At 44.9% G+C, this 22,472-nt stretch overlaps 1 protein-coding gene and 1 long non-coding RNA gene across 3 annotated transcripts in view; one reads left to right on the top strand and one right to left on the bottom strand.

Annotated features, from left to right (window-relative positions):
- The window catches only part of LOC140430302 (uncharacterized), a 33,836-nt gene extending 25,516 nt beyond the window's left edge, over positions 1 to 8,320 (top strand). The window contains exon 2 of the long non-coding RNA XR_011949372.1: positions 6,851 to 8,320. This is a non-coding gene — a long non-coding RNA (uncharacterized lncRNA). The remainder of the gene's footprint in view (positions 1 to 6,850) is intronic.
- The window catches only part of LOC140430300 (protein CBFA2T1-like), a 145,340-nt gene that overhangs the window by 25,407 nt on the left and 97,461 nt on the right, over positions 1 to 22,472 (bottom strand). For both annotated transcript variants that reach the window (XM_072517728.1, XM_072517729.1), the window contains exons 4-6: positions 15,281 to 15,370; positions 9,636 to 9,817; positions 902 to 1,149 (exon numbers count right to left, since the gene is read on the bottom strand). In XM_072517728.1, coding sequence (XP_072373829.1) covers positions 902 to 1,149; positions 9,636 to 9,817; positions 15,281 to 15,370 — 520 coding nt within the window. The remainder of the gene's footprint in view (positions 1 to 901; positions 1,150 to 9,635; positions 9,818 to 15,280; positions 15,371 to 22,472) is intronic.

The following is a 22,472-nucleotide window of genomic DNA, read 5'->3' as shown; positions in this document are numbered from 1 at the left end:
CCCTGGCGATGAGGAGCTGAGTGAAGTCCAGAAATCCTCCTTTGATTGAGGCAGCTGGAGGTGGCTGTGCTGGGTTTGCTGGTGATTGGGCCCTGCGTCCCGGCCGTACTCTCGCCATCAGGATGGCGGCTGCCATTGTGAATGACGTTGTGGACGATTATCTCAGCTCCGTGCACAGCTTGTTGGTGCGCACTTTGATGAACTGTGAAATATCCTTGAGAGAATAGTCGGAGCAGAGAAGAGAATCCTGTTACTCGAGAGGGCAATTTCCCTGCTGCATGATATGTCGTTTCTGCTGACTGATTCGGGAGTTGGGGCAGACAGCGAGTGTCGTGTGCCTGGTCTCTTGACGAGAGCGGGAGATGAATTCCCAGTCGAATTTGAGAAGTGGCTGCCATGCTTTCGCAATCTCAATTTGAAGGTCAGTCGTTTCGAGTTCAACGGAGCACATTGTATCCTGTCTTTGAGACCTGGTTTGGTAAGGCACCCCGACCACCGGTCTTACTGTGTCTTGTCCTTGATCCTCGTCAAGAGATGTTGGACATGGCTGGGCACGTTGAGATGTCACCTCCCACCAGAGCTTAGGTTTCTTGTTGCATGGACGCCGGCGTAGCTGAGGTGAAGGCACATTATTCGATGGAACTGTGGAGGGATACAGAATGCTACTTGACGATCTTGCCATGGCTTTGGCCTTTCCAAGCTCTATGGAGGGGGTTATTATCCTGCAGTTCATCAATAATCCTGAACATGTTCTTGTGATCATGCTGCTAACTTTATAATATATGAGTAGGGAGACAAGGGTTGCCTGTTATCCTGCAATGGCATGACAGACAGGCTGGTGTCAGACTGACACTTTGAGCATCTATTGACCGACATGCGGGGAGTAAATTAATGAGCTGACCTGCAGGCCGATGCTGATCTTGGAGGTGTCTGTGTTCTTGATGCCTGTAAGTGCCCCTGTAGTGGTGGGCCAGAGCCATGTCCTGCAGCCGGTAGTGTTGTGGGCGTGTTTCCTGGTGCGGCAGTCCATTGGGTTGGTGATTGCTCCCATTGCTGGGACTGAAACACTGTCCGGGGCTGAGTGTAAATGGCCTTTTACTGAGTTGTTCTGCGTGTTGCGGGTCACGAGCTAACCCATTCTCTTTGGGCCTGCAAAAGAAGCAGAGACAACGTCAACAACCAAGTGGCAAGTTAAAAGCAAGAAATTCCCCACTCTGGGAGAGGAGATGATTCCTCCAGCTGTTGTAGGAATGTGGGAAATGAGGGTGATTGGAGTCACAACACAGAAGTTGAAGGCTCACATTATTATGACAAAATTGATGGGAAAATTGAGGCACTTTCTAGAGATACCCTGTCGATTGACAGAATGACCATAAAACGTAGAAGCAGAGGTTGGCCAATGGGTGGCACACTGGTTAGCACAGTTTCTTCACAGTGCCAGGGACCTGGGTCCGATTCCCCGCTGGGTCACTGTCTATGTGGAGTCTGCACATTCTCCCCGTGTGTGCGTGGGTTTCCTCCGGGTGCTCCGGTTTCCTCCCACAATCCAAAGATGTGCAGGTTAGGTGGATTGGACATGATCAATGCGCGGGGTTACATGGATTGGGCAGGGGAGTGGGCCTAGATAGACCCTATATCGGAGGGTCAGTGCAGAATCGATGGGCCGAATGGCCACCTTCAGCACTGTTGGTGTTCAATGGATTGGTCCATATTATCTCCTCCGATGTTCAGTGAGAACATGACTGATCTGATAATCCTCAACTCTACTTTCTCATAACCCTTGATTCCCTTACTGATTAAAAATCTGTCTCTCTCAGCCTTGAACATACTTAACGACCCAGCCTCTACAGCTCTCTGCGATAAAGAAATCCACAGATTCACACCCCTCTGAGAGAAGAAATTCCTCCTCACCTTGTCTGAAGTTGACGACCCCCTTATTCTGAGATTGTGCCTTATGGTCTTAGAGTCTCCCACAAGGGGAAACAACATACATAGATAGAAACATACATAGAAAATAGAAGCAGGAGGAGGCCATTCGAGCCCGCTCCGCCATTCATTATGATCATGGCTGATCATCAAGTTCAATACCCTGATCCCACCTTCCCCCCACATACCTTGATCCTTTAGCCTAACATCGGTAGTGGGGAAAATGCTTGAATCCATTATCAAGGACTTTATAGCGGAACATTTAGAAAGCAGTGGCAGGATCAGTCAGAGTCAGCATGGATTTATGAAGGGAAAATCATGCTTGACAAATCTGTTGGAATTCTTTGAAGATGTAACCAGTACAGTTGACAAGGGGGAGCCAGTCGATGTGGTATATTTGGACTTTCAGAAGCCGTTTGACAAAGTCGCGCATAAGAGATTATTGTGCAAAATTAAAACGCATGAGATTGGGGGAAATATATTGAGGTGGATAGAAAATTGGTTCACAGAGAGGAAAGAAAGAGTAGGGATTAATGGGTCCTTTTCAACTTGGCAGGCAGTAACTAGTGGGGTATGTAGAAGCCAAGTATTTCAAATACAACTAGTATAGGTAAAAGATAGCTGTTTAAGCATAAATGTTGAGCCCCAGTTTTTAATACCCATTTATACAGCATAATTCACTTTTACTGAAGTCCGTTGTTCTGGCAAATGCATATTTTCAAGATAATTTGACACTGCTTGTGCTAATTGTCAAGGACAGGGACTGAATACACAGCAACATGAAGGCCCCATTGTTCACAATGCAGATAACAGCTAGGTCAGAAAAGCTGATGTTGCACATTGAAGATGGACGGCTTGCCATCAAATCAAATGTGTTTGAGTCTAACCCAAACCAATTAGGATTATATTGGGGTGTGATTAGATGACTTAAGACAGATATGAAAGTGTATAACTAAAAAGTTTCCCCCGCCATTTTAGTGTTTAGTTTTTAGTGTGTTGTCTGTGGTGTATTGTCTTTGGGGGTGTGTTGTGCTGTGTTGTCTTTCTGTTAGTTTAGTGTTTTTTGCCTTTGATTCTAGTCTCCATTTTAGTTTATGTCTTTTGGGGGTTGTCAGTTTAACAGTCTGTGTCAGTGATGTTAGTCCACTTTTGACTTTGAGTTTGAGTTTAGCTGAAGATTAGCTTTCTCTCTCTCTTCATGTTTCATTGCCAGACATTGACCTTTAAAAAGTTACTTTCGAGCTGTCTGCCTAAGCAAAGAAAGATAATGTCTGTAATTCTCTGAAAGCTTCGAATTGTCTACGAATTGCCTTTTAAATGACTTTCAAATTGTAATCAAGCGACTACAAATAAAACAATTCTTTTTGGCACCTGAGGAGTTTATACTGCAAATTTCTGCTGAGTCCCAGTATTCGCAAAGTGCTACTGATAACCGAATAGCAGAGATGATATAAATTCCTTCAACTATACACAGTCGAATAATACAAGGAATCGAACAACTTGACATAGTCTACAAATATTACAAATCTTACAACTTGTCGTATTGCGCCAGGACTTGATTCATCAACTAAGCTTCCCCCAAACTTGGCGTGATTCGACAGGTTAAGATCCTTATAAATTAAAGATTCCTTCATTTTGGCGTAGTCAGGCAGGAGGGGGGAGTACTGAGGACGACCTTCGGAGGCCCAGGTGACGACGGAAAGCTTCGAAGATAATCGGAGGAGGTCAGGAACCTTCGGGAAGCTTCGGAGATAATCGGAGGAGGCCCAGAAGACAGCCGGAACCCACGGCTAGACTAGGGTAAGAAATATCTTTTTCACCCATTAAAAGTCTTAAAGCCGCATCAATCAGTACTTCGACCCTTGAAAAGAACATTTTTTATAGACTGTGTTAAATAAATCAAGTGCCAGTCGGTCGGTCAGACTATCAGACGTGACTGGAAGATGAGTCACTGCAGTAACTAAAATAAAACGTCAGTCAGCGATCAAGAAAAGTTATGGCTGATCCTAATCAAAGTGTAGATTCAGAGCCTTTAGCAGACAGAAAATTACTCCCCACTACATCCAAGGGGGGTGCTGGAATACCAGATGTTTCTGTTGAAGATATGTTGGGGGATTGTAGATCTTTCACTCGTAGACATTTTAACCTATGTGAAACCTAAAAAAAAATTGAATCAAAGTATGATATCCCCAGAGGACAGTGGTCCTTCAATAATATCAAGAGAGCATGGGGAAAATGCACACGATTACACGGTGCAGAACGTGTAAAACGGTCCCTGGTAATTACGGGGCAGATACACAGTCAGCAAGAGATCATTGTTAAAAATAAAAGTGATCATCAGCTTCAGTCCACTAAAGACCAACTAAGTGCAGTTCTTGAAGATTTGCAAGATGCAAAATCCAAACTTGAGCATTATGATGAAATTAGAACAGATTTGCAAAATAAAACCTCTGAACTCCAGCAGTTAAATGTTCAAATCGCAGAATTTCAAAATCAAGTTTTTAAAGTGGAGTCAAAATACCAACAGTTACAATTAAATACTGAATGAAGCGATGATGAGTATAGGTCTACTAAAAGGCAACTAATTGCAGTTGTTGAAGAATTGCAAGATGCAAAATCCAAACTTGAAACAGATTTGCAAGATGCAAAATCCAAACTTGAGCATTATGATGAGATTAAAACAGATTTGTAAGATGCAAAATCCAAACTTGAAACAGATTTGCAAGTTGCAAAATCCAAACTTGAGCATTATGATGAGATTAAAACAGATTTGCAAAATGCAAAATCCAAACTTGAAACAGAATTGCAAGTTGCAAAATCCAAACTTGAGCATTATGATGAAATTAAAACAGAATTGCAAGATGCAAAATCCAAACTTGAAACAGAATTGCAAGATGCAAAATCCAAACTTGAGCATTCTGATGAAATTAAAACAGGTTTGCAAGTTGCAAAATCCAAACTTGAGCATTATGATGAAATTAAAACAGATTTACGAGTTGCAAAATCCAAACTTGAGCATCATGATGAAATTAAAACAGATTTGCAAAACAAAACCTCTGAACTCCAGCAGTTATCTTTTCAAATAACAGAATTCCAAAATCAAGTCTTTGAAGTGGAGTCAAAATACCGACAATTGCAATTAAAAACTGAACGAATTGAACTTGAAAATTGCAAGTTAGTGAAAGAAAGATGTGTTTTAGAAAGAAATATAACCAGCGTGACTGAACATTGCAATTCTTTGACAAACATGCTTTCTGTACAAAAGATTGAACAAACTCAGAAAGCAGTCCAAGCCACCCACCTAGTGGCACAATCGGCAATTGCACAGCCAAGATCAATTGTTAAACATAAATCATTTTCTCTGTCGGATGAATCAGACGAAGATAGTGTTCCTACAATACAAAATACTAAAGCAATTCGACTAGCCCCTTTAAAACGCAAACGGGTTAGAGTTGGAAGCAAAAAAATAGAAGAAGATGGTGAAACTATCACTAGAAACATATTTGACCACCAATGGGTTCATGAACAAATTGATCCTTCTAAAATTGACGAATGGTCCAAGGGTCTTCCACACCCTAAAAAGGGTGGTAAGACCACATGGGATGGAATTCACAGATTACAAGCCATTTACAGTCTCCATCCATTTGATGGAGTACAAATTCTGACTATCATGCTAGGTACTCGTATAAGTTCAACCCTTAAAAATGAAGTAGAAGTTGCCCTTGGAGACGATTTGCAAAATTTAGAAGCTGGTTGGCTAACAATCAAGAATTGGCTGTTACAATTTCGCCCCCCGAGGACCAATTGGTCTAAGATCACAGCTTGCTTTCAAAAAAATTATGAAGATATTCAGGATTTTGAGGAAAGATTTTTACATACTTGGATGGAATATTCAGGGATGACACTCGACCAGGAAAATGACACATGGGATGCAAGCACTTTAAGTCCATTAAAAACGGCTTTTATAGCCGGTGTTAAACCTGGAGTTTCTGCTGCCTTGAATTTGGTTTTACCAGCTTGGGCCACAGCTGGCACATACTGAGACATGGTTGACCGATGCATTCAGATAGATCGTGGTTTGCACAATCAGGCAACTTTTAACACTGCAGCTGCTCAAATGCAGCCTATTGCTCAAATCCAGCCCATGTTACCTGCTGCTCCAGCCGCGGCTGTTGCAGCACCTGCAGGAATATCAGCAGTAACTACAATTTCACCACCAGCGCCAGAGCAAACATGTACCCTTGCTCCATTAAAATCACGTAAGAAAATACCACAATGTCTTTCCTGTGGTAGAGTAGGACACTGGATGGCAAAATACTATCAAAAACAACGGATGGATTCAAGAGATGATAATGAAGTAGACAATGTTCACTACAATACATCTCCACCTCGTGGTCAACCATGTAACACGTACCAACAAGACACACCCAGTATGGCTTCTGGTCAGCCCTACTGGCTAAGCAACTACAACCATGGTTTGCTTTTACAGTTAATCAACAACAGTATCATAATAGCCCAACTGTTTACCACATGGCTTTACAGAATCATCTCAGGCAACTGCCTGTTCGGCCTTCCACCATTATCCAATATGAAGATGATGTTCTGATAACCTCTATCAATAAAGGTGATCATGACAAAGACTTACGGGTGGTCTTGAACCATCTCAGTATTAACAGTCACAAAGCTAGCTTTCACAAAGCACAAATTGCCCAGAAAGATGTTTACTTGGGACAGAAAATTTCCAAACGAGAAAGGGAACTTACTCAGAAGAGAACGGCTGCCATCAAAGTAGCTAAAGAACCCTCAATGTATCGCTAAAAAGTTGCCAGGAACTGTCAACTTGGGAAAACTGTCATTATTCTGAACGTTGCTTTATTAATTTAAAGAAATTAACATATCTTGTTAGCTGTGTTTCCTTTAACAGAGTCGACAAATTCATCTACAGAAAATCAAGATACAGCACAAGATTGGTTCAGTTATATATTTAATAAGTTATTGTATTTGATATTTTAAAATAGATGTTTGGAATTAGCCTGGAAATTGGAACTTCAAACAATGTGGAAGCTGGTTTTTTAAAAAGAAAACCAACAATCTTTGATTAAAAGCCAAAAGAACAGATCGTTCAAGGAAATTTGGTGGCGGGAATTTGGCAGCAATCCAGCTTTTGCTCCCAGTCCATTTGAGTGACAAAAAAAAAGTTTGAAGATGTGGATGGCATCATTCCAGGCTGTGCGCCTCTTTTTGTCTCTGCGGGAAAATTGACCCTTTCAACAAGCTTTTGTGTATTATCCAGAAGATGTCAAAGACTTGACATCAATTTTGATAATCATTTTACCATTTATTACTAGATCATATGTTCAACTTTTATTGCATAATCATTTTACAAGAAGTTATTATTAATTACCAATGTGATCAAATTTGATTAATTTATTAATTATAATAATTATTTTGAAATGCCTGTTGCAATGTTAATTCCATTTTATTGTTTAAAACTGCAATGATTCTTTGCGCTTTTACCTATCCTATCGCATTAATGATGTATTTTAATCTTTTCTGATATATCTCAATTTTTCGATTTATCAAAGGGCCGACTGTAGAAGCCAAGTATTTCAAATACAACTAGTATAGGTAAAAGATAGCTGTTTAAGCATAAATGTTGAGCCCCAGTTTTTAATACCCATTTATACAGCATAATTCACTTTTACTGAAGTCCGTTGTTCTGGCAAATGCATATTTTCAAGATAATTTGACACTGCTTGTGCTAATTGTCAAGGACAGGGACTGACTACCCGGCAACATGAAGGCCCCATTGTTCACAATGCAGATAACAGCTAGGTCAGAAAAGCTGATGTTGCACATTGAAGATGGACGGCTTGCCATCAAATCAAATGTGTTTGAGTCTAACCCAAACCAATTAGGATTATATTGGGGTGTGATTAGATGACTTAAGACAGATATGAAAGTGTATAACTGAAAAGTTTCCCCCGCCATTTTAGTGTTTAGTTTTTAGTGTGTTGTCTGTGGTGTATTGTCTTTGGGGGTGTGTTGTGCTGTGTTGTCTTTCTGTTAGTTTAGTGTTTTTTGCCTTTGATTCTAGTCTCCATTTTAGTTTATGTCTTTTGGGGGTTGTCAGTTTAACAGTCTGTGTCAGTGATGTTAGTCCACTTTTGACTTTGAGTTTGAGTTTGAGTTTAGCTGAAGATTAGCTTTCTCTCTCTCTTCATGTTTCATTGCCAGACTTTGACCTTTAAAAAGTTACTTTCGAGCTGTCTGCCTAAGCAAAGAAAGATAATGTCTGTAATTCTCTGAAAGCTTCGAATTGTCTACGAATTGCCTTTTAAATGACTTTCAAATTGTAATCAAGCGACTACAAATAAAACAATTCTTTTTGGCACCTGAGGAGTTTATACTGCAAATTTCTGCTGAGTCCCAGTATTCGCAAAGTGCTACTGATAACCGAATAGCAGAGATGATATAAATTCCTTCAACTATACACAGTCGAATAATACAAGGAATCGAACAACTTGACATAGTCTACAAATATTACAAATCTTACAACTTGTCGTATTGCGCCAGGACTTGATTCATCAACTAAGCTTCCCCCAAACTTGGCGTGATTCGACAGGTTAAGATCCTTATAAATTAAAGATTCCTTCAGGGTACCACAGGGATCGGTGCTGGGACCCCAGCTATTCACAATATATATTAATGATTTGGATGAGGGAACAAAATGTAACATCTCAAAGTTTGCAGATGATACCAAGTTAGGTGGGAGGGTGAATTGTGATGCAGGATTCCTACAGCAAGATCTGGACAGGTTGGGCGAGTGGGCAAATCAATGGCAAATACAGTATAATTTGGATAAGTGTGAGGTTATTCACTTTGGAAGCAAAAACAGGAAGGCAGATTACTACCTGAATGGTTGTAAATTGGGAGAGGGGAGTGTGCAGCGGGACCTGGGTGTCCTTGTGCACCATTCGCTGAAGGTAAGCATGCAGGTGCAGCAACCCGGGGGGGGTGGGGGGGGGGGCGGAGGGAAGGTGGGGAAACCACAAGGGATGAGGGGAGGGGGGGGGGCTACTCCCCACTTTTTTATTTTTATTTTTCTCTCCACTATGTAAAAGCACAGCCAAAGCTGAGGGGAGGGGGGATTGGCTAGGCTGGGATTGTTCTCGCTGGAGTTCAGAAGAATGAGGGGGATCTCATAGAGATTTATAAAATACTAACGGGACTAGACAGGGTAGATGCAGGGAAGATGTTCCCGATGGTGGGTGTGTCCAGAACCAGGGGTCACAGTCTGAGGATTCAGGGTAAACCATTTCGGACAGAGATAAGGAGACATTTCTTCACACACAGAGCGGTGAGCCTGTGGAATTCACTACCACAGGAAGTAGTCAATGCTAAAACTTTGAATATATTCAAGATATGGATATAGCACTTGGGGAGAATGGGATCAAAGGCTATGGGGAGAAAGCAGGTTTCGGCTATTGAGTTGGATGATCAGCCATGCTCCTACTATGTATCCATGTAAAGGGCTTTGGGCTGATAAGAACACAGAGGTATGGGTAGAAAAGCACATGGTGTCACAGGTAACATGGCTGGATACTCTGCAGGTACCAGCTTTCTGCCCTGCCTTGAGAGGTGAATGAAGATTAAATGCAGAGAGCCTCAGGGCGGATGAGGTCTCCGTCAGGTGATACCACACCCACCTGTCAGGGGTCTTTCGTTTACCATTACCATTCACTTTTAGCAGGATTTCCGAGGAGTCACTGGACGAGGTGCAATTGACATTCAGAAGCAACTGTTCGTGCTGGGCCAGGTACTGAGTCGGTGTTTGATTTGCAAGGCGAGCACAATAGCGAAGTTCCCGTTGTAACAGTGGCAGATTGGCCTGAAATAACGAGAATAACAAAAAAGAGCAGAGTGAGAAACGGCTTATCTGGCCCACAGTCCCACCAGCAGACTTTTCAACATCGAGCTTATCACCATTGCCCCTTTTCCATCGTTTCCATTACAACCTGCCCTAAAATAATCCAATCCTGCTGTTAACCTCTCACTCACAGTTAATCTGCATTCAACATAGACACTGACTGCGACTTCGAAAGACGTCTATTACAATCCCAGACCAGACCATAACAGCGGCTAGGTTACTGGGGAGGAGGCTTCAATTATTCTTAGAAAATCAAAGTTAAAGGAGAAGGTGAGAGTGCAGGTTAATGATGAAGACCTGAAATGACTTAAAGAGGCCGAGGAATTAGTAAAGTTTCCAGAACACGTAATAGACCAGAGAGTATTTTTTAAATTTAGAGTACCTAATCGTTTTTTTCCAATTAAGGGGCAATTTAGCGCGGCCAATCCACCTGCCCTGCACACCTTTGGTTGTGGGGGTGAGACCCATGCAGGCACGGGGAGAATGTGCAAACTCCACACGGACAGTGAGGCAGCAGTACTAACCACTGTGCCACCCACAATAGAACAGAGAGTATAGAAGGTGGCAGGAATCTAACTTCAGGCAGAGCAAAAAAGATGTAACAGTATTACAATTAAATAAGGGTAACTACAAAGACATGGGGCGGAGCTGGCCAGAGTTGATTGGAGAAGGAGCCTAGCAGGGAAGACAGTGGAACAGCAATGGCAGGAGTTTTGGGGGGTTATTCAGGGGGGACAACAGAAATTCATCCCAAGGAGGAGGAAACATGCTAAGGGAAGGACAAGGCATCCCTGGCTGACGAGGGAAGTCAAGGACAGTATTAAAGCTAAAGAAAAAGCATACAAAATGGTGAGGATTAGTGGGAAGCCAGAGGATTGGGAAGCCTTTAAAATCGAGCAGAGGACAACTAAAAACGCAATGAGAGAGAAGATGAAATATGAGTGTAAGCTAGCCAGTAATATAAAAGAAGATAAGAAGAGTTTTTTTCAATATATAAAAGATAAGAGAGAGGCAAAAATAGATATTGGACCACTGAAAAATGAGGCTGGAGAAGTAATAATAGGGAACAAAGTAATGGCAGAGGAACTGAATAGTTACTTTGCATAATCACAGTGGAAGACACAAGTGGCATATCAGAACTGCAAGGGAGTCAGGGGACAGAGGTGAGCATAGTGGCCATCACTAAGGAGAATGTTCTGGGGAAACTGAAAGGTCTGAAGGTGGGTAAATCACCTGGACCGGATGGACTACACCCCAGGGTTCTAAAAGAGATAGCCGAGGAGATTGTGGAGGCATTAGTGATGATCTTTCAGGAATCACTGGAGACAGGAAGGGTCCCAGAGGATTGGAAAATGGCTAATGTAACACCCCTGTTTAAGAAGGGAGGGAGGCAGAAGACAGAAAATATCTCTCGTTCATAGATAAGTAAGTCCGGTTGAATGAATGCAAGCAACTTTTTATTTCTTAAAAACACATTTTGGTACATTCACACAAAATTAACTGGAAAATGCTTTCTCCGTGTCTCTCGCAGTGTCCTTGAACAAGTAGAAGCAAACATTTCAAGATAAAAGTGACCTCGGATTTTAAAAGTCATTTCAACAGAGGCCTTTGTTGAAATGTTTATTCTCTGACGCCTATAATAATAATAATAATAATTTTAAATCAGTTAGACGGATCACATTCTTAAGGGAATCCTTATCTGGATTTAGTCCCTTACTTAGTTTCATTGGTTCTAGTTCGCAGGTGAGAGTCCCTTGATGCGTTCAGGAAATTGTCAGTCACTTAACAGGCGATTGGTTAATGAGACATTATTCAATTATCCCAAGTTAATTAACTGTCCCATGACTTCTGTCCCACGTTCAAACTCCCTACGTCACATCTGGTCTCAACTATGATATTGTTTCAATCTTGTTGAATGTACCTTCATATCAGATCATGTCAGAATTTATAGTACATTACTTGTAACATTTGAGACAGCCATGGACAGTATTCATATAATTATAACTTATTCATATTATTTCATATTATTTCTACAAATTCAATAATTTTCAGGAATCATTTTAGCTAATATTTTAAAGGACCCCCCTCTATTATTGCTGAACAGGCCGGTTAGCCTGACTTTGGTTGTTGGCAAGATTTTAGAATCTATTATTAAGGATGACATTGCGAAGTACTTAGAAGTGCATGATAAAATAGGACTGAGTCAGCATGGATTTGGCAAGGGGAGATCATGTCTGACAAATCTGTTAAGAGTTCTTTGAGGAGGTAAGAAGGAAGTTAGACAAAGAAGAACCAGTGGACGTGATTTATTTAGATTTCCAGAAGGCCTTTGACAAGGTGTGGCATAGGAGACTGTTAAATCCACATCTCCAAAATTCTGTCCTGGTCCACCCACGTCGACGCTACCACCAAGAAAGCACAACAGCGCCTATACTTCCTCAGGAAACTAAGGAAATTCGGCATGTCCACATTGACTCTTACCAACTTTTACAGATGCACCATAGAAAGCATCCTATCAGGCTGCATCACAGCCTGGTATGGCAACTGCACGGCCCAGGATCGCAAGAAACTTCAGAGCGTCGTGAATACCGCCCAGTCCATCACACAAACCTGCTTCCCATCCATTAACTCCATCTACACCTCCCACTGCCTGGGGAAAGCAGGCAGCATAATAAAGACCCCTCCCACCCGGCTAACTCACTCTTCCAACTTCTTCCATCAGGCAGGATATACAAAAGTCTGAGAACACACACGAACAGACTCAAAAACAGCTTCTTCCCCGCTGTTACCAGAATCCTAAACGACCCTCTTATGGACTGACCTGATTAACACTACACCCTGTATGCTTCATCCGATGCCAGTGTTATGTAGTTACATTGTGTACCTTGTGTTGCCCTATTATGTATTTCTTTTCTTTTCTTTTCATTACTTAATGTTCTGTTGAACTGTTCGCAGAAAAATACTTTTCATTGTACCTTGGTACACGTGGCAATAAACAAAATCTAATCCAAATCCAAGTTAAGAGCCCATGGTGTTCAGGGTAAGGTCCTGGCATGGATAGAGGGTTGGTTGACTGACTGGCAGAAGGCAGAGAGTGGGGAAAGATGGTCCTTTTCAGGGTGGCAACCAGCGACTAGTGTTCTCTGCAAGGGTCAATGTTGGAACTACAGCTATTCACAATATACCTTAATGATCTGGAAGAAGGTACTGAAGGCACTGTTGGTAAGTTTGCAGATGATATAAAGATCTGTAGAGGGACAATTTGTGTTGAGGAATCAGAGAGGCTGCAGAAGGACCTAGACAGGCTAGGAGAGTGGGCAACGAGGTGGCAGATGGAATAGAATGTGGAAAAGTGTGAGGTTATGCACTTTGGAAGCAGGAATTTAGGCATAGACTATTTTCTAAATGGGAAAGGCTTCGGGAATCGGAAGCACAAAAGAACTTAGGAATCCTTGTTCAGGATTCTCTTAAGGTTGGCAGTTTGGAAGGCAAATGCAATGTCAGCATTCATGCTGAGAGGGCTAGAATACAAGTCCAGGGATGGACTGTTGAGACTGTAGAAGGCTCTGGTCAGACCCCATTTGGAGTATTGTGAGCAGTTTTGGGCCCCGTATCTAAGGAAGGATGTGCTGGCCTTTGAAAGGGTCCAGAGGAGGTTCACAAGAATGATCCCTGGAATGAAGAGCTTGTCGTATAAGGAACGGTTGAGGACGCTGGGTCTGTACTTGTTGGGCTTTAGAAGGATGAGGGGGGGGGGTCTTATTGAAACTTACAGGATACTGCGAGGCCTGGATAGAGTGGACGTGGAGAGGATGTTTCCACTTGTAGAAAAAACTAGAACCAGAGGACACCATCTCAGACTAAAGGGACGATCCTTTAAAACAGAGATGAGGAGGAATTTCTTCAGCCGGAGGGTGGTGAATCTGTGGAACTCTTTGCTGCAGAAGGCTGTGGAGGCCAAATCACTGAGTGTCTTTAAGACAGAGATAGATAGGTTCTTGATTAAAAAGGGGATCAGGGGTTATGGGGAGAAGGCAGGAGAATGGGGATGAGAAAATATCAGCCATGTTTGAATGGCGGAGCAGACTCGATGGGCCGAGTGGCCTAATTCTGTTCCTATGTCTTTTGGTCTTCTGGTCTAACAGGCGCCGGAGTGTGGCGACTAGGGGCTTTTCACAGTAACTTCATTGCAGTGTTAATGTAAGCCTACTTGTGACACTAATAAAGATTTTTATTATTATTGGAAGAGACAATGTGAAATAAGGGGTAAAATTGTTAAAGGGGGTGCAGGAGCAGAGGGACCCAGGTGTATCTGTACCTATTGAAGGTGGCAGGACAGGTGGAGAGAGCAGTTAATAAGGTAGACAGTATTCTGGGCTTTAGTAATAGGGGCACAGAGTACAGGAGCGAGGAGGTTATATTGAACTTATACAAGACACTCGTTAGACCTCAGCTGGAATATTGTGTCCAGTTCTGGGAGCCACACTATAGGAAGGATGTGAACACATTGGAGAGAGTGGGGAAGAGGTTCACACGAATGGTTCAGGGATGAGAAACTTCAGTTACGAAGATAGATTGGAGAGGTTGGGACTGTTCTCCTTGGAGAGAAGGAGGCTGGGAGGAGATTTGATCGGGATGCTCAAAATCATGGGGGGATGGACAGAGTAGACGGGGAGAAACTGTTCCCCCTCGAAAAAGGACCGAGAACGAGAGGGCACAGACTTAAAGTGATTTGCAAAAGAAGCAAATGTGAGAAAAAACTTCTTCACACAGAGAGTTTGGGTTTGGAACGTGCGGCCAGATAATGTGGAGGAGGCTGGTTCAATCGAGACATTCCAGAGGACATTAGATGATGATTTGAATAGAAACAATGTTCTGGGATACAGGAAAAAGGCAGGAGAATAACACAAAGTCATGCTTTTTGGAGAGCTGGTGCAGACATGAAATGAAAATCGCTTATTGTCACGAGTAGGCTTCAATGAAGTTACTGTGAAAAGCCCCTAGTCGCCACATTCCGGCGCCTGTTCGGGGAGGCTGGTACAGGAATTGAACCGTGCTGCTGGCCTGCCTTGGTCTGCTTTAAAAGCCAGCGATTTAGCCCTGTGCTAAACCAGCCCCTGGTGGGCCAAATGCCCTGCTTCTGTCACAGCTTTGTGATTCTGTGGGTGGGGGTGAGTGAGGAAGGAGAACACAGATGGGAGGAGTGAGAGGAGAAAGTTGCAGGGTGAGGGGAAGAGAAAGAGGCTGCCCCGGGAGGGGTGAAAGCAGGGGTTCAGTGTAAAGTTAAAACGTCAACTTTATGAGTGTGGAGCACTCAAACTGATACTATATTGCTCAGCATCGACGCAGTTCTGGGTGACAAATCGCAGCCCTTAAGACTGGGACCTTACCCAGGGCAGAGGGTAAAACGGGGCTGCTCCCTACCTTCAGGAAAGGAATGACGAATGGTCTCAGGGGGAAGTTAGTTGCTTCCTGCAGTTTGGAATGAAACTCCTCAATGGTCCAGGTGGAATCCTGCAACACAAAAATAACATGTGACCATGTCAGATCCCCCAAAACAGCCGCATATTGACATCATCAGCAGATAGATAGTGCACAATTATTGTATTACATAGATGTACCGAAGATAGCCATGGACAGGCACAGAACCAAAATGGCAAATAGTTTCTCCAGCTGGAAAAGAGCTGGGTCACCTGAGGCACTGGACACGAGCATCAACCAAATTTATAATTCTCAAATGAAAAGTAGATGATCTGTTACAGTTACTGTTACAGCTGCAACACACAATGAACATCAAATGAATGGTGGGTGACAGGGTGGAAAGGTGAGAGGGAGTTGGAGGGCGGGATTCTCCACTCCCGCGCCGAAGTGGCCGCGCCGTCAAGGTTCACAACGGCGTGAAACGGCCCCGATCCTGACCGATTCAGGCCCTGACAATGGTCCAGGATCGGGGCCGCGTCATCTACACGCGCCAGGCCTTGTCGCCCGCGTAAAGGCGGCGCCGCATAGATGATGTGGCCGGCGCCGCATAACGGGCGTCATCCGCGCATGCGTGGTTGCCGTCCTCTCTAAGTCCGCCCCGCAAGAAGATGGTGGACGGATCTTGTGGGGCCGCGGAAGGAAGGAGGTCCTCCTTCAGAGAGGCCCGACAATCGGCGGGCCACCCCACATTTGATGTACCCCCCGGTGCAGGATCCCCCCTCGCCCCCCTCCAGCGTTCATGCACCGCTCACGACTGCAGCGACCAGGTGTGGACGGCGCCGGGGAGAACCCGCCGTTTTGGCCTGGCCGCTCGGCCCATCCGGGCCTGAGAATAGCGGGGGTGCCGGAGAATCGCCATTTTGGGTGTCTCCGGCGATTCTCCGGCCTGCGGCCCGCGGAACTCGACGGGGCCGTTCCCGCCGCTTGGGAGAATCGCGTGAGGGCGTCGGACCGGCGTCCCGGGAAATTTTGGCGGCCCAGGCGATTCTCCCAACTGGCGCGGGAGTGGAGAATCTCGCCCAGTGTTTCTGAGAGGAGGGTAGATCAGTCATTTTTTAATCTTACTTAGCAGGAGTGTGCCCAAGGAAGGAAATATTGCAAATATTACACCCTTTTCCAAAGAAAGAAGAGAAGGATGAATCTAGCAATTAAAGGCAGTTAGTTTAAGATCTATGTTGGGGAACGTTCGAGATGTTTTAGTGACCGGTTTAGCTCAGTTGGCTGGGCAGCTAGTTTGTGATACAGAGCGAGGTCAACAGCCTCGGGTGACTGTCTGTGTGGAGTTTGCATGTTCTCCCCGTGTCTGTGAGGGTTTCCTCCGGGTGCTCCAGTTTCATAGAAAACACATAGAACATAGAAAAATACAGCACAGAACAGGCCCTTCGGCCCACGATGTTGTGCCGAACCTTTGTCCGAGATTAATCATAGATTATCATTGAATTTACAGTGCAGAAGGAGGCCATTCGGCCCATTGAGTCTGCACCGGCTCTTGGAAAGAGCACCCTACCCAAAGTCAACACCTCCACCCAACACTAAGGGCAATTTTGGACACAAAGGCAATTTATCATGGCCAATCCACCTAACTTGCATATCTTTGGACTGTGGGAGGAAACCGGAGCACCCGGAGGAAACCCACGCAGACACGGGGAGGATGTGCAGACTCCGCACAGACAGTGACCCAAGCCAGAATCGAACTTGGGACCCTGGAGCTGTGAAGCAATTGTGCTATCCACAATGCTACCGTGCTGCCCTTAAGAACAAATAAATCTACACTATATCATTTTACCGTAATCCATGTACCTATCCAATAGCTGCTTGAAGGTCCCTAATGTTTCCGACTCAACTACTTCCACAGGCAGTGCATTCCATGCCCCCACTACTCTCTGGGTAAAGAACCTACCTCTGACATCCCCCCTATATCGTCCACCATTCACCTTAAATTTATGTCCCCTTGTAATGGTTTGTTCCACCCGGGGAAAAAGTCTCTGACTGTTTACTCTATCTATTCCCCTGACCATCTTATAAACCTCTATCAAGTTGCCCCTCATCTTTCTCCGTTCTAATGAGAAAAGGCCTAGCACCCTCAACCTTCCCTCGTAAGACCTACTCTCCATTCCAGGCAACATCCTGGTAAATCTCCTTTGCACCTTTTCCAAAGCTTCCACATCCTTCCTAAAATGAGGCGACCAGAACTGTACACAGTACTCCAAATGTGGCCTTACCTAAGTTTTGTACAGCTGCATCATCACCTCACGGCTCTTAAATTCAATCCCTCTGCTAATGAACGCTAGCACACCATAGGCCTTCTTCACAGCTCTATCCACTTGAGTGTCAACTTTCAAAGATGTATGAACATAGACCCCAAGATCTCTCTGCTCCTCCACATTGCCAAGAACTCTACCGTTAACCCTGTATTCCGCATTCATATTTGTCCTTCCAAAATGGACAACCTCACACTTTTCAGGGTTAAACTCCATCTGCCACTTCTCAGCCCAGCTCTGCATCCTATCTATGTCTCTTTGCAGCCGACAACAGCCCTCCTCACTATCCACAACTCCACCAATCTTCGTATCGTCTGCAAATTTACTGACCCACCCTTCAACTCCCTCATCCAAGTCATTAATGAAAATCACAAACAGCAGAGGAATCACAAACATCACACAGACTCCTACAGTCCAAACGTGTACAGGTTTGCTGGATTGGCCGTGATCAATGTGTGGAGTTACAGGGACTGGGCAGGGGAGTGGGCCGAGGTGGAGTGCTCTTTCAGAGGGTCGGTGCAGGCTCGATGAGGATTGTAGGGATTCTATAGATTTCCCCATAGAATCTCCTCCACTATTCAATGAGAACATGGCTGATCTGACGATAATCCTCAACTCCACTTTCTCATACACCTCAAGTCCTTTACTGATTAAAAATCTGTCTCTCTCAGCCTTGAGCACAGTTAATGACCCAGCTTCTACAGCTGTCTGCGAATTCCTCAGATTCACTACCCTCTGAGAGAAAAATGACTCCTCACCTCGGTCTTCAATGAGTGACTCCTCACTCTGAGATGATGCCCTCTGGTCCTAGACTCTCCCACAAGGGGAAAGAACCTCTCAGCATCGACCCTGTCAAACCCCCCGAGAATCCGATCTGTCTCAATAAGGTTTTCTCTCATTCTTCTAAACTGCAATGAGTACAGACCCAATCTACTCACCCTCTCCACGTAAGAAAGTGCCTCCCTACCTGGGATCAACCTAGTGAACCTTCTCTGGACATCTTCCAATGCCGGTATATGTTTCCCAGCGTGGGTTTAATTCCCGTACCGGCTGAGGTTATTCATGAAGGTCCTGCCTTCTCAACCTGGCCCCTCGCCTGAGGTGTGGTGACCCTCCGGTTATATCACCACCGGTCAGCTCTCCCCGTCAAAGGGGAAATCAGCCTGTGGTCACCTGCAACTGTGGCAACATAACTTTTACTTTATTTTGATAAACAGTCAACCAGGAGAGAATTAACATAACTTTTACTTTATTTTGATAAACAATCAACCAGGAGAGAATTAACAGCCAAGTGTGAGCATTGGTACTGAAAGAGAGGCATAGATTGGTTTCAGGAAAATAGTGTTTGACTTAAATGAGTTTCGGAATGAGGTGATAGCGAGAGCAGCATTGATGGTGTGTGTGTGGCCAAGTCATTTGCGTTTGAAAAAGTATCACGTAGTGAGCTTGTTAGTAAAACTGAAGCCCATGGAATGAAAGAAGTAGGAACAGCATGAATACAAAATTGGCTAAGGGATAGAAAATAGAATTGTGACGAGTGGACATTTAAAATTCATTTATGGGATATGGGCATTGCTGGATATGGGATATGGGATATGGGCATTGCTGGATATGGGATATGGGCATTGCTGGATATGGGATATGGGCATTGCTGGATATGGGATATGGGATATGGGCATTGCTGGATATGGGATATGGGCATTGCTGGATATGGGATATGGGATATGGGCATTGCTGGATATGGGATATGGGCATTGCTGGATATGGGATATGGGATATGGGCATTGCTTGATATGGGATATGGGCATTGCTGGATATGGGATATGGGCATTGCTGGATATGGGATATGGGCATTACTGGATATGGGATATGGGCATTGCTGGATATGGGATATGGGCATTGCTGGATATGGGATATGGGCATTGCTGGATATGGGATATGGGCATTGCTGGATATGGGATATGGGATATGGGCATTGCTGGATATGGGATATGGGCATTGCTGGATATGGGATATGGGATATGGGCATTGCTGGATATGGGATATGGGCATTGCTGGATATGGGATATGGGCATTGCTGGATATGGGATATGGGATATGGGCATTGCTGGATATGGGATATGGGCATTGCTGGATATGGGATATGGGCATTGCTGGATATGGGATATGGGCATTGCTGGATATGGGATATGGGCATTGCTGGATATGGGATATGGGCATTACTGGCTGGAGTGGCATTTATTGTCCATTCCGACTCACCCTTCAGAGGGTGGTTGTGAGTTGCCATCTACGAAATTTGGAAGTAGAATAAATAATGAGGAAGGAGTAATGGACATCAAGCAGGTTGGGCAGATGACAAATTAAACTGGATGCAGAAAAGGGTGAAATGATACATTTTGTTTGAAAGAATAAGAGACGCAACAATACAAGAGAGGTGGGGGGAGGAGAGTCATAGAGTAATAATAGCACAGGACCATTTGTCCCATCGAGTCTTACCGCCTCTCTGTAGAGCAAGAGGATGCGAGACATGGATATAAGGGACAAGGAAATACAGGGTTACAAAAGAAGTCATAGATGATGATGGATGGGAGGAAACTGGACGGAAGCATTAATGCTGGTCTGGACAGGTTGGACCGAATAGCCTGTTTCTGCATTGTATATCCTATGTGGTACATATTGTCAATAGGGTATAGAAGGAGGCCATCAACCCATCTACATTCTGTTTGGCAGCCTCTGTCCAGCAATCCAATCAGTCCCAGTTCCCAGCTCTATCGCCCTGTCATGCAAGTTTATTTCTGTCAAGTGTTTGTCTAATTTCTTTTGAAATCATTGATTGTCTCCACTTCCATCAACCTCGGAGGCAGCGAGTTCCAGGCCATTAGCACTCGCTACTTAAACACCCCCTTCCTCACCCCCCGCCCCCCCCCCCCCCCCCCCCGGCATCGTCTGCCTAAAACCTCAGATTTGTGTTTTTTGTGGGCGTCGCTGGGCTAGACCAGAATTTGTTGCCATTCTAAATTGCCCTTCAGAAGGTGATGGTAAGCTGTCTTCTTCAATCTGCTGTAGTCCCTGAGGTGTAGGTACACCCACTGTGCTGTCAGGGAGGGAGTTCCAGGATTTTGACCCAGTGACAGTGGTGGAGGGAATGAATGTTTAAGGTGACAATTGGGCTGTCATTTAAACCGGCTGCTTTTCCCTTAATGGTGTTGAGCTTCTTGGAGCTGCACTCATCCAGGCAAGTGGAGAGTATTCCATTGCACTCCTGACTTGTGACCTTGTCAATGGTGGAAAGGCTTTGGGGGGTCAGGAGGTGAGTTACCTGCCTCAGGACTGTCAGCTTCCAACCTGCTCTGGTAGCCACAGTATTTATATGACAGGTCCAATTCAGTTCCTAATCAATGGTAACTCCCAGGAAGTTGATAGTGGGGGTGGAGAGAGAGAATAGGGAGAGAGGAAAGGGGGAGGGGACAGTGGAGGAGGGGAAGGGGAGGAGGAGAAAGAGAGCAGGGGAAGGAGAAGAGAGGGCAGGTTGTTGAGGGCAGAGAGAGGAGTGTGAGGATGGAGAGTGAAGAGGGTGGACTGTGGGGCGGGGAGTTGCGGGTGAAGGGGAAAGGGCGGGGTGAAGGGAGTGGGGGGTAGATGTTGTGGAGGGAAAAGGGATGAGAAGGTGAGGGAGGAACTGAGGGTGGGGATTGAGGGAGGGGGAAGAGGGAGGGCATCAATAATAATAATAATCTTTATTGTCACAAGTAGGCTTACATTAACACTGCAATGAAGTTACTGTGAAAAGCCTCTAGTCGCCACATTCCGGCGCCTGTTCGGGTACACAGAGAGAGAATTCAGAATGTCTAATTCATCTAACAGCACATCTTTCAGGGTTTGTGGGAGGAAACCGGAGCAGCCGGAGGAAACCCACGCAGACACGGGGAGAACGTGCAGACTCCACACAGACAGTGACCCAAGCCGGGAATCGAACCATGGACCCTGGAGCTGTGAAGCGACAGTGCTAACCACTGTGCTACCGTGGCGCCCCAATAGAAGGGTTGAGGGGGCATAGAAAGAATAAGGGTGAATAGAGAGGGTGAGGGAGAGAAGGAGGTTGAGGAGGGTGTAGGAAACAAGGGGAGCAGAGAGGTTGTGAGAGGGCATAGAGGGGAAGTGGAGAGCAAAGAGAGGGTGAGGTACAGAAGGTGGGGAAAAGAGGAACATAGGCTGTGAGAGGGGTGTGGGAGGGGAAAAGGGCTGAGGTGGATGTGGCAGAGAAAGGAAGATAGGTGGTGTGAGGGCCAGAGGAGGGGCAGAGAGGAAGTGGGAAGAGAATGACAGTAGGGGGAGTGAGGAAGGAAAATCGTGTGATGGGGAGGGGGGAGAGTGAGAAGAGTGAGAATTAGGAGGAGTGAGAATTAGGAGGAGTGAGAATTAGGAGGAGTGAGAATTAGGAGGAGTGAGAATTAGGAGGAGTGAGAATTAGGAGGAGTGAGAATTAGGAGGAGTGAGAATTAGGAGGAGTGAGAATTAGGAGGAGTGAGAATTAGGAGGAGTGAGAATTAGGAGGAGTGAGAATTAGGAGGAGTGAGAATTAGGAGGAGTGATTGGGCAAATGGGAGAAGGGAGGGGACAAAGTGAGGGAACCAAACGTTCTGATTCTTCACATCACAGAAGAATTTCATGACAGGTTCTGCCGAGTAGAATGAGAAAAATGCCCCAGCCAAATGGCCATGGTTATGTTTTGAGTTGGACATCAGGGGCGGGATTCTCCACTCCCGCGCCGAAGTGCCCACGCCGTTGTGAACGCCGTTGATGTTCACGACAGCGCGAAACGGCCCCGTTCCCGACCGATTCAGGCCCTGACAATGGGCTAAGATCGGGGCCGC

This window comes from Scyliorhinus torazame, chromosome 10 (genome assembly GCF_047496885.1).
Source record: "Scyliorhinus torazame isolate Kashiwa2021f chromosome 10, sScyTor2.1, whole genome shotgun sequence".
NCBI classification, from domain to species: Eukaryota; Metazoa; Chordata; class Chondrichthyes; order Carcharhiniformes; family Scyliorhinidae; genus Scyliorhinus; species Scyliorhinus torazame.
This window is presented reverse-complemented; position numbering and strand designations above follow the sequence as displayed.